We start from the raw sequence: 15,963 nt of genomic DNA on the forward strand, positions 1-15,963 counted from the left end.
CTTACTTTTTTTTTTTTTTTAATGCTGCTTTCTACATTATGCCTTGAAGACAGAATAGACATATAAAATTCAAACATTGCTCAGGATACTTCCAAGTTTCAACTCTAATGCTTTACAATCATACTAAATGGCTCAAGGCTGGAGCTCAATGTAAGCGTATGTGGAAAGAAATACTGGAGTCCTTGAAATGCTTTAAAGTTTTGAAGAAAACCTGTATCACTGTCAAGAGTAACTCAGATGAAAAGTTTTTAGCCCCCAAAATTAAGAGGATTGGGGTAGGTGGAAAGGAATCTGTAAATGCTGAATTTTCATTTAAATATATTTCATCTCCTATATTTTGAGCACTAACCAAAAGAGAAAAATCACTTGACCACAAAGTGGGCAGTTTTCAGCCCTATGTAGTAAGTAAATAGGCTTTTCCATGTATTCTACAGAAATGAGCAACAAAGACAATTGTCCTTTCTTTCCTTTGCTATGTTTAGTTCAAATGTAATAAAATTTGTTGGGTTTATCAACGGTTTGGTAGTGTTTAATTTTGACTCAGTTGCTGAAATAAAGTTTCCTGTTTGCAGAACCTTTGGCTTTTGAGACTGCTAGATTTGTAGCTTCTGAAAAAATACATCTGTTTACTAGATACTGTTTTACTTCAGGTAGCTGTTTTCTGACATCTTGGAATAGTGACACAGAAGGGCCAAAAAGTTCATTCTGAAGAGGGGAAGAAGGAGGAGGCTTAAGTTTTTGAGTAATGTATTGATGAAACTGTGAAGTCATGATTTCTTGATTAACAGTGTTTCAGCCCTGGGCTGTGGATCTGCACAGTCTGGTTGAACAGAATTCATTCTGCTTCCAATAGGTGGTGGAAGGTGGAAGGAAAGCTCACATGTGTGAGGTAACTGCAAGGTCAAAAGCCCTAAGGAGACTCTTCATGATGTGTGGTTCTGCAAAAAAAAAAAAAAAAAAAAAAAAAGAAAAAAAATTTAAAAGTGGTTAAATCTGCAAATAGTTTTGTTGTTTTAGTATCTTTTCCCTTTTTTTTGTTTTAATATTAACAAAGTAACAAATCAATGTCTTTCCCAAAATAATTAGGAATTTTCAGAGGCTTTTAGTTTCCCACAAAGTTTGGATTTAATTATACATTAGGGCTCTGCTGTAGATGTAGGCATACAAGAAAGATTCATCTTGGTTTTAAGCATTTATTAAAATTGAGATTATTTTCTGTGGTGGGTGTAGATGTGAGCTAACTAGTACAGCTCCAGGTTGCTTGAACTGAGAAGTATTCAGTTCTGCATAACAGATCATACTGTCATAGAATATGTTTGGGGTTTTGGTTTTTTTTTTTTAAACATATCCCTCTGGATTAGACAGCTTTAGTGCAATTTATCCACCTGTGTACCAAGTCCTGCAGAAAGGAAGATTACACTTAAGAACCAGAAACAGAAAAATCTATTGCTTCATGTGCTGAAATTTGAAGTATCTTCTGGCTCATCCAGAATGAGAACAGTTTAACACAGCTATTTACCATCTATGAATACTAGTGCCATAACCTACCTTCAGTATTTTAATTCTTAAAATTGAGAGTTTTAATTGTAAATAATTGCTCTGAAAGAAATAAAATGCTATTCAAAATTATCTTCCATTGTTGAAACAGGCAAGAAAATATACCATGTTCTTAGAAAATAAATGGGTTTGAGTTTAAAAAATTAAAGAAAAATCAGCTGTCTCTTTCATATCTGGTTTTGTGAGTAGCAACATGTGTTTAACTATTTCCCATTTATCAATATCTGTAAAATACATATTTTTTTTTTTTTTTTTTCCTTTTTTTCAGAAGTGAAGCCAACTTGCATATTTAACAGCATGGAATATTATGATGGAGACATGTTTCGAATGGATGCTTGTCGGTTTTGTCGATGCCAAGGTGGAGTCTCTATTTGTTTCTCTGCCCAGTGTGGTGAGCTACACTGTGACAGGTACTACGTGCCTGAAGGAGAGTGCTGCCCAGTGTGTGAAGGTACAGTATCTTTTTTATCCTGTTTGCTTATTAATTCTGATGCTTTTTTTATTTGATTTGCAAATGAGCAAACAAATGCTTTATTTTGTTCTTCTGAAGTTTGAAGATTCCTCCTTAGTTCATTTCATTTCTACATCTTTGCTGTGTCCAAGTATGCTGTGTTGTTTTTGCAGTGCTTCTCTGACATTGACACACTGCACTTTTTATAAAAAGCTGCTTGAGTTTCTTTTCCCTTCTGTATCAGAACTTCCTTAAACATTGTCAAGTGTGCATTACTTTTTGGGGGCCTCCTTCCCAAAGGACTTAAGAAGCTGTTCCTAATCTATGCACCAGGTTTACACAGGTTTCTCCAAAGCAGCAGTGGTGACCCCAAGACAAGGTTCCGTTGCTTTGCAGTCTGCTTCCAGCCTTGTTCTGTTCATCTAGGGCAATGCATACACCTTCTCTACAATTATAGCAAAGAAACGGGACAGTAATCTGACTTCAACATTTTTCTCTTCCTCCTTTGCCCTGTTGACAGCCTTCTCTGCTTGCTAGGCCTGCAGTCCTCCTAAAAAAGATTCTGTGGGAAATTTCATGTTGACCCTGTTGCTTACACAAGAAAGTATTTGAGACATGTTCTGCCAGAATATGATCAGAATTCCAGCAGAGGGAAATGGGGCTGGTTCTCTACACTTCAGTCTCACCCCAGTGGGGGACAGGTTATGGCCATGGCATAGACAGAAGGCCTGTGAGGCATGCCTGGTCCCTGTGTCTAGATGTGAATTTAGGAATGACTTCTCAATAAGCAAAATAACAAGGAAATCTCAAATCTCTTCCTAAGAGGAGAGGAATCTAATTATTAATGTCATTTTCAAAAACTTTGCTATGTGCTTAATATCAGTATTCCAGTAGTTCCTTACAGGACCAAGGAAGCCAAAAGATCCATTGTAGTTACGCTTCATTCCAAAAAGAGAATGATTAAAATAAAGAACCCTGTAAAAATTAGTCTAAAAGAGGCAGCTGTAAAGAGTTGGACCTTCTCAGTCAGCACAAGATCTAGTGAAGGGTGCTGTTTTGGTGGCTCTTTTTGTTACAAACTATTGAAAACTTCCTCAGAGATTTGAAAAAAAAATAAAATCTGGATAATGAAATATCAGTGTGGTAAGGTAGGAAGTAGGAAGTCATTCTTTTAAAAAGTATTTGTATTTTTATGCTTTAGTGTATCAGTTCATATCAGGTTGATACATGATGTTCACATGTAGAGAAGCTGAAATATAAATGTTGTAGGCTTAAGTATTCTAAAGAGTATCTGCTGGGATCAAAACACAGCAGAGAGGGAAAAATCCAGGAGGTTCCTGGAGTGTGTGGAGGATAACTTCCTCACATAGCTGGTGACTGAGCTGACAAAGGAAGGTGCCCCCATGGACCTGCTTCTTGTGAACAGGGAAGAGCTGGTGGGGGGAGTAAAGGTTGGAGGCTGTCTAGAGTGCAGTGATCATGAGATGATTGAATTCTCAATCCTTGGAGAAACAAAGACAGGGGTTAGTAAAACTGCCACCTTAGACTTCTGGAGGGAAAATTATGACCTGTTCAAAAGACTGATTAACAAAATCCCTTGGGAGGCTGCCCTGAAGGACAAGGGAGTCCAGGAAGGCTGGACATACTTCAAGAGAGAAGTCTTAAAGGTACAGGAGCAGGGTGTTCCCGTGTACCGAAAAACAAGCAGGCAGGGAAGGAGAACGGCCTGGCTAAACAGGGACATTTGGCTGGATCTCAAGAACAAAAGGAGAATCTATTGCCTTTGGAAGAGGGGGCAGGTCTCTCATGAAGACTATAAAGTCATAGTGAAGTTATGCAGGGAGAACATGAGGAGAGCCAAAGCACAGCTAGAGCTCAACTTGTCTACAGCTGTTAAGGATAACAGAAAAATGTTTCTGTGTATTCATTAACAGCAAAAGGGGGATTAGGGAAAAATCTCCCTCCTTTACTGGATGCAGAGGGAAACATGGTAACTAAGGATGAGGGAAAGGCTGAGGTGCTCAACGCCTACTTTGCCTCAGTCTTTAGCAGTGGAACTGGCTGTTCCCCGGACACCCAGCCTCATGAGCTGGGAGATGGGGAGGGGAAGCAGACTGAGGTCAGCACAGTTGAAGAGGATGTGGTCAGAGACCTGCTGCACCACTTGGATGCACACAAGTCTGTGGGACCAGATGGGTTACACCCAAGGGTGCTGAGGGAGTTGGCAGATGTGCTCGCCCAGCTGCTGTCCATGGATTTACCTGGAGTCATGGCTAACTGGGGAGGTCCCATTGGACTGGAGGGTGGCAAATGTGACACCCATCTACAAGAAAAGCAGAAAGGAGGATCCAGGAAACTATAGACCTGTCAGTCTGACCTTGGTGCCAGGGAAGGTCATGGAGCAGGTCATCTTGGCTGCCATTAAAAGTCATATAATGGACAACCAGGGGATCAGGCCCAGTCAGCATGGGTTTATGAAAGGCAGGTCCTGCCTGAAAAACCTGATCTCCTTCTATGACAAAATGACCCAACTACTGGATGAGGGAAAAGCTGTGGATATTGTCTACCTGGGTTTTCGAAAAGCATTCGACACAGTTCCCCATAGAATTCTCATAGAAAAACTGGCTGCCCATGACCTGGATGAGCGAATGGTCTGCTGGGTCAAGCACTGGCTGGATGGACGGTCCCAGAGAGTGGGGGTCAATGGAGCTAAATCCAGCTGGCGGACGGTCACAAGTGGTGGTGTTCCTCAGGGCTCGGTGTTGGGACCATTTCTGTTCAACATCTTTATTGATGATCTTGACAAGGACATAGAGTGTATCATCAGTAAATTCACAGATGACACCAAGTTAAGTGGGAGTGTCGATCTGCATGAGGATAGGGAGGCTCTGCAGAGAGACTTGGATAGACTGGATCAGCGGGCCAATGTTAACGGGATGAGCTTCAACAAGGCCAAGTGCCAGGTCCTGCCCTTGGGCCACAACAACCCCCTGCATGGCTACAGGCTTGGGGAGGTGTGGCTGGAGAGCTGTCTGGAGGAGAAGGATCTGGGGGCTCTAATTGACAAGCAGCTGAACATAAGCCAGCAGTGTGCCCGGGTGGGCAAGAAAGCCAACGGCATCCTGGCTTGTGTCAGAAATAGTGTGACCAGCAGAAGTAGGGAGGTGACAGTCCCCCTGTTCTCTGCACTGGTGAGGCCACACCTGGAGTGTTGTGTCCAGTTTTGGGCACATCAATACGAGAGAGATATCGAGGTGCTGGAGCGAGTGCAGAGGAGGGCAACGGAGCTGGTGAAGGGCCTGGAGAATAAATCCTGTGAGAAGAGAGTGAAGGAGCTGGGACTGTTCAGTTTGAGGAAGAGAAGGCTGAGGGGAGACCTCATCACTCTCTGCAACTACCTGAAAGGACATTGTAGAGAGGTTGGTGCTGGTCTCTTCTCACAGGTGATCAGTGACAGAAGAAGGGAGAACGGCTTTAAACTCCAACAGGGGGGTTTAGACTGGACACGGGGAAAAAAATTTTCACAGAAAGAGTGGTCAGGCAGTGGAATAGGCTGCCCAGAGAGGTGGTTAGAGTCGTTTAGATGAGCTGTTGGGGGATATGGTGTAGGGGAGAACTTTGTAGAGTAGGGCTGATGGTTGGACTCGATGATCCCAAGGGTCTTTTCCAACTGGAATGATTCTGTGATTCTGAGAGATACAAGTCCATGTTTGTCCTGTGTTTAAGATCTGGTCTAGATATTAACTATTGTTATCACTTTTAGTTGGAGGCAGTTTCAGTCTTTCCTGGTACAGTTGTGCCTATACTTTTAAGAGCCTTCAAGCTGTGCAGAAAAAAAAAAAAAAGATTCAGTGCTCTACTGTCATTTAATGACAGATTTAAAAATTTTAAACAAGGCGTATCTGATGTGGTGAAACACTTCCTAAGTGCAGATCCTCTCCTGAAGTATTTGCTACATGAGCTGCTGACTGTATAGAATATGTGAAATCTGTTTTTTTCCTGTTATTTCTATTTTTCACATATGTGAATATTCTGAGATTTGGGATTATGAAATCCTTATGACAAAGTATATAGATACTTAAACAGTGTAGCTATGTTTCTATTGTGTCTGGGCTCTGTATATCAGTTCTGTCATACTCAGATGTGGGTGCTGATTTTCCACATGTACTTAATAGTTTTACTTAAGTCCTTTGTCCTCTTTGGTGATTTAAATATTGAGCTATTTTATAATTTATGAATAAATTGTTCTGCCGTATCATCATACAATGTTAAAAGTTGATTTCTCCATTTTTGCAACCTTTGACTCAGACTATCAAGAAAACCTGTTGACATTTCTGTTTGGATTTGAGTTGGTGTGTATTGGGCCTTCAGTGGAAATTTCTTCTTAAGACAGGTCCTTAGTAGATAGAATGAAATGTATAATGGTTTATAATTATTGACTACAATCTTCTTTTTCAAGTAATGGCTGTGATTTAATTTCCACTCAGCTGACTGAGATGCCAAGTTACAGGGTCCTTCATCAAATCACCCAGTGGTGGTTGGCTTGCTTCTTTCTTTCTGTTCATGCTTTTCTGATAGGGCTTGTAGGACTGAATCAAGAAAGTCCAGTTTCTGACTTCTGAATGATTGAATGGTAAGATACATGTTGTTTTTTTACTATAAATCCCTTTTGATTTAGTGGAAATTTTAGGTGAGGCTAGCGAACTGGCTCCATTAATGTATTTTTTCCTGGTTCCTTTAAACACTTAAAAAGGAAAAAAAAAAAAAGCAGCAAGTTCTGATTGCTTTCTTAATAACTCAGGTTATGTTAAGTGACATCTAAATTGACAAGGTAAGACTTAAATGGCCAGAATGTATACTTAACAGCCCACCCATTCATGCTTTTCTAGTTGGTGAAGAGGTGGCATTTTTTTCTAACTCTTCTGTTTCTACTTGATTATTTCATGACTGATTTTCAAGGTGATTGTTTTCTACTGTTTCCTTGATGACAGAAATATAAAGAAATATAACGCTTTTTTTTCTGCAACAATTTAAAACTGGCAAATGGTAAATTTGATGTGCATTGTGTAGTACAGGCACAGGCCCTTCTTGACTTTGCTCCAGGAAGACTTTCTTTGAAGTTCTATAGGAGATCTTAGCATCAGGAAATTTCCTGGGCTCAATTTGTAGATTTAAATGCTGCTGACTTTTAAGGGTACCAGGGACTTTGTGCTTTGACTTGCCTGGAAGACTACTGAAAATAACATAAAATAACAAAAAAAAAAGTCTTATATGGCTTTTCTGTGCTTTCTCTGTATTCCAGTGTCAATCAGAATCCCATACATGAGTTGAATAATAAAATTCACTTCATTTGTTTGTATATGATTCAAATTTTAGCTAGGTCAAAATAGTTCAGTACAGATGCAAGGTAATCCTAAAACATAAAAGGTGCAAAATTAAGAGATTAGAAAACATTTTTAACGTCTTATTTTCCCAAACACCTGTTTCTATATTGGCTTAACTTATTTTACTAAAAATTTGGAATATTAATAAAATTCAGGATGGGAATGAATGTCAGGTAGAGGTAGTAGTTGTGCACAGTTACACTCTGAATGTTGAGAGTTTGATACAGTCATAAAGTGATACAGTGGTTTATATCCCAACAGCTATTAGCACTGCTACTATTTAAAATATGTTGCCTTCCTTCCAAAGGGGAGTGATGAAATTTCAGAGAAATATTCTAAGTATGATTCAGTGCTTTTTATTTCCTTTAGATAGGATATCTCTTTTCTCCCAGGTCATTCAAACTTAACACTTTTTGAAAATTGACTTATGGGTAAATGTCTTGTGCTTATTTGATGACTGATATCTGATGTCTGCTAAAAAATGGCTTTGATTGTATTTATTGTTTTTAATATACTGAATTTGCTTTAATATGTAATTTGTATTATTGCTTGCTTTGAAAACCTGACCCTAAGTACTGTACATTCTCATATAATTAGTTTTTGAGTCTAAGTTACCTTTTTATTATCCACTGTGATAAGTTGCATATATTCACATAATGCATATTTTTTTACTATTAATATCAGTGTTGTTTATTGCATTTCTGAAAAGTAAACCATGTTATTTCTGACAAGTAAAAGCTGATTTTATTCCAAGTCATGAATTATCATATATTGAGTTGAATTATTTATTTGCATGAAACTTGATGAGAAATCTTACATAAAGTACATCCCCCTAATTTCTGTTATTTAAATAACTGAGTCTTAATTTGATTGCTAGCAGGTAAGTGGGTCTTGCGGCTTTTAAGGGGAAAAAACTTCAACTGAAGTGAAATTGAAAACTGAGCCAGATTACCTGTTCAGGAAAACTAGTATATCTCCAAAACTGTGATGAGGTATAGCTTAAAGCAGTGTCCTTGTTGGGGCAGGAAATGTGCTAGAGGTCTCGTCTTTGCTCATATCATAAAATAGTGGTGTGATGCTGACACGAGTCATTCCAATAGTTCATTGAGATGTTTTCAGTTTCCCTCAGAATTTGTTAAATTGGTACAAAAAATGAATCAATAGATCTGAGATTCATTTTGTTCTGAAGAACAAAATTTGAAAATCAAAAAATTAAGCCTCATAATTGTTACATACAAAACTTGAGCTGAAATACTTAAAAATAGAACACTGAATTTATTAATGTTCAGTATAAGTTGACAACTTTTTTGACAGTGAATTTCAATATTGAAATACCTACATTGTTACCCATCTTATTTTCTCACTCTGTACCACAGTGTGGTTCTTTCAATGTTTGGTAGTGGCTGCACTTAACCCTTTCTAGGTAATGTAAAATCACAGTATAGCACTTATTCATACATGAAGTATGCTGTGAAAGGGAAGATAAAACTTCTTGTTCTGTTGCAATTTCTCTCATTTCAGACCCAGTTTATCCAGTAAATAACCCTGCTGGCTGCTATGCCAATGGTCAGATCCAAGCTCACGGAGACCGCTGGCGAGAGGATGACTGTACTTTCTGCCAGTGCATCAATGGAGATCCACACTGCGTTGCAACGGCCTGTGGGCAGAGCTGTCTAAATCCTGTTAAAGTCCCTGGGGAGTGCTGCCCAGTGTGTGAAGGTAAGAGTGGTATTTCCAGTATAATGCTTTGGTCTGTCGTGGCTGCTGCTTTCCTGGTAATTCCTGGTTTACTTTAAAATTTTGGAGGGTTGAAGTAGCTGTTACAGCATTGCCTGTGGCTAAATAAACTAGTGAGGGCAGAAAAAATAAGCATGGCTTAACTACACTTGTATGTGTCAATGTCCAATACCCTTTTGACCCAAAAGAGTATAGGAAGAGGTCATTTAAGATCAGTGTTGTTCACTGATTTTGCTCTTAGTTTTGCTTAAAGCTTATTAATAAATACAGGAGAAGTTAGAAAACTAAAATGTTCATCAGCTCATGCTACTGATAATTGGATTATTCCTGGTTGCTTATTCATCAGTGCCATTTAGATACAACTGAAAATCTCTTTGCACAATATAGTTTGATATTGGACATAATTATTTCAGTGAAACTTAGAAAGGATAATATTATCTGGGAGATAGATTAATTTTAACTGTTTAAAATACAGTTTTCGTTACCTTGTGGAAATACACATATCTTGTATAACTGACTGAGTTTTTAACTATATGGTAAATACTTCCTCAGCCTGGCAATGGAAATGTGAAGATTTGCAAACTGAGACATTTACCAAAAAAAAAAAAATTGTATGCATGTACGTTCAGATTTACTTTTTCTGGAGTAGTTATGCATCATGAAAAACACCAGACTGTGAAGTTCAGAAATGTTTACGTAGACCTGTCTTCCTAGCCATCTTCACAGTGTACAAGTGCTTGTGGATGCTCAATGAACTACCACTTACATTTTTCCTGTTACATCTCTGATAGAACAAAATTAATTTTGTGTAACTGCATGTGTCTTGGGGCCCTTCTTGAGTTGCGGTATCAATCCAAGTTCACTGGGATACTAACTTCTCAGGATAAATCTGAGGACTATAAAGATTTTTTTACAGGTGCTCATTCATTCCAAAATTCACATCATGAGATATGAAGAAGGTGTCTGATAATGTATAAAAGCTGATGCTGAACTGCAGAGAGTTGCTGCTTGCACTGAATTAATTTTACAATAAGGAAGCAAGTTAACTGCTTTTAAACCCCAGCAATCCCCTCATGATGGATATCACAGGGCATGTGCTGTCACCCCTCCTTATTTAGCATGTAGGTGAGCAAGGTTGGGAAGGTATTACAGGGAGAGGTTGATGTAAGTATTTTCAATATGTTGAGGGGGGTTTCCTCCAATGAGAGAAGTATAGCCAAAAGTCTCTGGTTTACAGATTGGAAAAAACGGGTAAGAGATAACTGGATTAAATGCTTACCTATATGAGACTGAGATAATTATGATGAACTGTGGGAAGCAAACACAGGGTATAGCATAGGCTTCCATCGTTCATTACTAAAGACTGCAATATAGCTAAGCTGGTGCTTCATTAACATACCCCATCAATGCCTCTACAGTGCTTTCAGGACACAAGTTATCCCATCTGGACTAGGTTAGGTAATTCTGTGCTATAACATGCTTTTACTCTTAGAAGCAAAAGGAACTAGTAACTGCTTAAATCCATAAAAGTTGTTTTTTTGTGGTTTTTGGGGGTGGGATGTGGTGTTAAATTATACTTACAATACCAGTGATGTCGAATAGATCAAGGCTGACACAATAGCACCATGGTATCAATATTTAAATGAGATTCTTATGTCATCTTAATTATATTTTCTCAGAAAATATTCTGACTTGTTATTTTGTCATGTTAGCTGTTGTACTATGTACACTTAAACGTAGCCACTTGGTTTTGAGTGTCTTATCTGGAGAAAAGTAATACTGCATAGTATTTTGAGAGACTTCTAAATTTTAGGCTTAAAAGCATCACATTTGACTCAGTGTTTCTTTGACAGCACATACTGCCAAGTAAACAGTCAAGGGGTAATGAAATTGCATAAATTCTAGAACCAGCAATTCCTGGAAATAGTTTTTGTTCATGGTAGGAAGGGGTTTGAGCATACTCAGGCACCAGTGGTCAGAGGATATCTGAAAACACCTTGAATCCTCTCTTCTTTCTTCCCTTCTCTCCCCCACAGCAAACAAACCTAAACAAACAGGTGATTATGCTTTGTAATGCCAAGTTGTTTAATTTCAGAAATTTAGTTTTGGGAATATTTCAAGGATCAAAAATCTGGACTGTTAAAACTCAGCAGTGAGTTCAGATGCTAGAACCCAAGATATAAAAAATCGAGTTTGCAAGAAGCAGCTTCAAATGACTATGAGAAATTTCTCAGCATCTGAGCCTTAACAACTTACTTTGGAATAATAATAAATAAAAAAATCCCCAAGAAATTAACTAGTCAAGGGTATCAGTTAACTTCTTGAAGTTATGTTTTGGGGCATCAAACGGGTTAAAGGCTGCTATGCCTTGTGATTAGCAGCCTGAATAAAAACGTTTACATATATTAGAGAAGAAATTTGTTAATTAAGGAGACTTGTGTGTCTCTGACTCTCTTAACATTTTTCTTTGAAAACTTGCATTAAGAAAATCCTAGAATGTTAGGAACAAATAATAATGTTAGTTGTTGGCTGTCTGCATACTGTGCATTTTTAAATTATTTTTGAAAAAAAGTAGATGTTTGAGCTGGTGCCACCAGGGACTTGTGTATTATCCATAGACTTATGTCCCACCTCCAAGGTCAGATAGGATCATGCGTCTTAAGCCTTACATCTGAGATCAATAGTGTTTCTACTTGGAGTTTGATGCATGGGTAGAAAAAAGTTTTGTCTGCTTTCCTTGCAATACAGCTATTGCTTGCTAACCCACTAGGCAAGGGGCTTCTTCAGATTTCTGTTCTGCGGTTTTCTCCTTGTAGTAGGACTGAACTGGAGAAGTATGCTGTTGGAAGATGGGCCTTTAAAACATTGCTTCATTTGCGCATATGTCCTGAATTTTAGTTACATAGTTTAATAACTAGGTCCTATCTGAAATGCTGTTTTGTTTGTTATCATCTACCCAGCTGACATCTCTGTTCTCTTAACCAGGTAGGCTGCATGGATCAATGTTCCTTCCCCTCTTAAATCAACTTCTCACCCATTTTCCTGAGGGTTCTTTCTGTTGATGAGGTTCTGCTCCTGATACTCGCTGCATCGTCAGTGACCTGAAAGGGGTGGTGGGATCAGGGGAGAAGGTGGTCCTATCTGGGAAGCTGGCTGACAAATCAATCACTTGATTTTAATGGTACTAATGAAAAAGATGTGCAGTATGTTTAGAGAAGATGTACAAGCAATGAAATACATTTCAGGCACAGTTTTTCCTAAGAGGACTTAAAATCCATCAGTGTCAGCTATATGATGCTTTTCTGCATACTACCCCATTAAATCTGCATATCTGTAGCTTAACCTTAATTTTGCAGTGTACTGTATGAGCAGAAGTGTTGACTGAATAGAAACTCAAACATTACTAACATTGCACTAATAGCTTAAACAGACTGTCCTGTGCTCTCCAGTCTGTTCTCCTTTTTTCCCCCCATGCTTCTGTTATCTCTTATCTCCTATTATTTGGCAACAAAACCCAAAATCATCTAGTGTGGGCTAAGTTCTGGGATCACTGATGTTATATGATACCGTATTTTCAACTATGCAAGTTATTCAAGAAAGGAGTTCAAGGGAGAAAACAGTGTTACTTAGTGATATGCTCAATAAATGGGGAAAATTAAGGTAAACTTAGCAGATGATTTTGAGATAGTAGTTTACCAGTGATTATAAGGGTAAACATACCTCATTTTACACTTTTCTTTTGAATGGCTTCCAGTTCACAACTCACACTGTAAAATGTTCTATCCGCAGAGACTATAGCATAGTGAAATAATGGGTTTTTTGTAGATCAGTTTAAAATGACTGTGTATAGTAATTCCAAAGTTGTATTATAAAATTTCATCATTAATATACTTTTCTGCTCTTGCATGTATTGTATGTTACATTTCTTAATTAAGCTATGGCTCTTACTTTTGTATGAACTACTTCACTTGTTTGGGAGACTAGTGCAGAATGTAGGAAAAAAATATTTTTCTTCTAGAATCTTAACTATGTTTCAGCTCTAAAACAGGAAGACGATTGACACCTGTTGAAAACTTTCTATTATTTTTTGTCAATTTAGTTACTGATGGACCAATTCAATCCCATATTTCAATGCAAAACGAGGTACATCAAGAATAATAAGGCAGGGACTTTATATGCTTATCACTATTCTTCACTATGCATTTATTTCTTATCAGACTTCTGTTTACATGTAAAAGAGGACATGCTTGCCATCAACCAGCTTCAATTGTGTAATTTTATTTTAAGCATGTCTGATACTAGCCCTTTAGTATGTGAAACAAAATTTTTAGTCAAAGATGTTTCTATCATTTATTTTGAGTGTTGAGGGATAAGAGTGGTTTGTGGGACATGAAATTGATGGACAAATTGTAATCAGAGCTGCTTGTGGATCTGGCCTGGTCGTGATTCATCTGGAATAAGTGGTTATTAGTATCAGTCACTTCTGACTCTTTCCCTTCTCTCTTTGATCTAAATGCTGCTGCACCTACAGTTCTGCCAGTTCAGTGATTTGCTGGCTGTTTTATAATCAGCTTCAATGAAGGAAATATCTATTCCCCTAGATAAGTTTACATTCCTGCAGCTACATAAGGATAAAATTGTTCTTGGATTAGATTTTTTTTTTTTAAATGCCAGTGAGAGATCAAATATAATGTAGTAGAAGTTCTGTGAACACAGGTTCTTGAAATGTCAGCACAGTATGTCAGCACACAAATGTATTCAGCCTTTGAACGCTGTAAATTCAGAGTAAACTAGAACATTCCTGCTCCCTCATGAAGAAAATTCTGGTGGTGTTACAGCAGTGAGAAAACCAGGGTTCAAGGATTGTAGAGACTGAAATTATACAGAAGTAGCTGTTCATAGATTTCTCAATTAGAGATCAAGGAGCAGCAGCTGTGATATGTAATATTGCCATACAGACTGGATTTCTATCAGTTTTCCACAGTAAACCCTTTTTAATGCTTTTTCACATGGCTGCTGTATACGTATCCATAGTGTATATCCTGTATGTGTGTATGTAGCCCACATGATACACATTCCAGTGTTGACTAGACAGACAAATTGTTTTGAAACGTTTAATACTCTGAATACTTGTCTGGTGGACTTGAATAGGATAACTTTTCAGCTCCCCTTATCCCTTCCATATTTGTCTAGTGATACTGCTGGTGGAAGAGGAGGGTGAGGAAAGTGCTTGAGATGCTTTACACTGGAGCTCCCTGAAGAGATAGGAAACTGGGATAGGTGTATGAAGGACAGGGTTATGTATGGTAATCTTCAGATCTGTGGGTGGCCTTTCTTGAGTTGCATTGTAGTTGGTATTCACTAGTATCTGTGATGGGTCCAGCTCTGTTTGATGTTTTCACCATCTCAGATTTAAACTATTGAATTTATTTTATCTACAGACAACAAAGATAAAAAGGGCAGCCAGTATCTTGGAGAGCAGAGTATGAATTCATGTTTGTTTTAAAGCAGAGAGTAGGCAGAAAGATGTTTACTAAATTCAACAAGGGAAAATGCGTTATTTTTGGAAGAGATTCTTCATGAGTCCTGAACCACAGTAGTTGTTAAACAGCAGTTCTCCGGGAGAAGTCTGGTGATGAAGGCGAAAGAAAAAGTTGAACGTGGATTAACTGAGACTTGAGAAAGCAAACACCTTACTGAAATTATGATCAAGAGTACAGCTTGCAAGACCTGAAATAATATTTTTGCTCTCTTCCCTATGGGTGGTTGTGTCCCTAGCTGACACAGTAGGCCCTTGGTTCTTTTCTGGATATTGTTCCTCTGAAAAAGATGGAAGCAAGCTGGAAAAAGTCAGAAGGGGAACTATGAGCACAGTCCAGAATTTGCAAAACATGTCCTTAGAATGCAAACTGAATAAATTGGGTTGGTTTAGCTTAAAGGGAAAATGATGAAGTTGGAATTAGAAGATACCAGTCTTCAAGGGCCTAAGAGGTTGTTGCAAAAAAAAAAAAGATAGTACATGAAAGGGTGGAATTGAATTGCAAGAGGGAAGATGTGTTTTGGAGAAAGGCAGAAAGTTGTTGAGGAAAACAAAATTCCTCCTGTGGAATGTCGTGACTAAGATTGTCTTTTTGATGTGTTCAGGGCATTGCAGTTTGTATTTTCAGCTTCAGTGAAAGGAGATTTGCTCAGGAAATTGCATATATAACTGAAAGCAGTAATATTAGTTCATGTGTAGCTTTCAGTGTTTATGCAAGTGATGGCTGTGCCTCACCACATACAGCTGCTGGGTTTTTCTAAGTAAACTTCAAAGTGATCAAAGCCCTTTTGGCAAGACGACTTGTTACAGTATGTCCACCCCTGTCACTTCTTGACAGTTTTCTGACACAGCAGTGCCAATGAGTTGTGCAAGGGGTGTTCAGATAAAAACCCAAGGTGTGAGCAGGGGGCTAGCTACTTTTACGCAAGTGTTTCCAGGGGGTGGGAGGGAAGGCAGAAAGCAAAGATCACTGATAAGGCATGGGACTAGAACAGAAACACACTGAGACAGTTTTGTGTGGAGGGGGAGACCTTCCTTTATTAGTCTGTCCCCAGACTCAAGTTCTTCAGTTGACACAGCTTTTCGAGGCAGGCACTTCCCTTTGCTGGTGAATGGTGGGAAAAGCAGGCCCAACACATTTTGTGGATCCAACACAGAGAGTTAGTTTTAAACTTATGATGGATGCTTCTATAGAGCTTCTACAGCTGCTGTCATTATATTGGTCCTTTGGGACTATTATCTATTTAGTCTGTTTTTTCTTCTTTGGTTTTCAGGACGTCATTAAGAGCCAAGGC

The 15,963-nt window shown here is 38.4% G+C and overlaps 1 protein-coding gene across 1 annotated transcript in view; it reads left to right on the top strand.

The window, feature by feature from the left end:
- The window catches only part of CRIM1 (cysteine rich transmembrane BMP regulator 1), a 176,284-nt gene that overhangs the window by 109,795 nt on the left and 50,526 nt on the right, over positions 1–15,963 (top strand). The window contains exons 6-7 of the mRNA XM_026844597.1: positions 1,826–2,008; positions 8,914–9,111. Coding sequence (XP_026700398.1) covers positions 1,826–2,008; positions 8,914–9,111 — 381 coding nt within the window. The remainder of the gene's footprint in view (positions 1–1,825; positions 2,009–8,913; positions 9,112–15,963) is intronic.

Source organism: Athene cunicularia (assembly GCF_003259725.1).
Source record: "Athene cunicularia isolate RWA chromosome 3 unlocalized genomic scaffold, athCun1 chr3_part1, whole genome shotgun sequence".
NCBI lineage: Eukaryota > Metazoa > Chordata > Aves > Strigiformes > Strigidae > Athene > Athene cunicularia.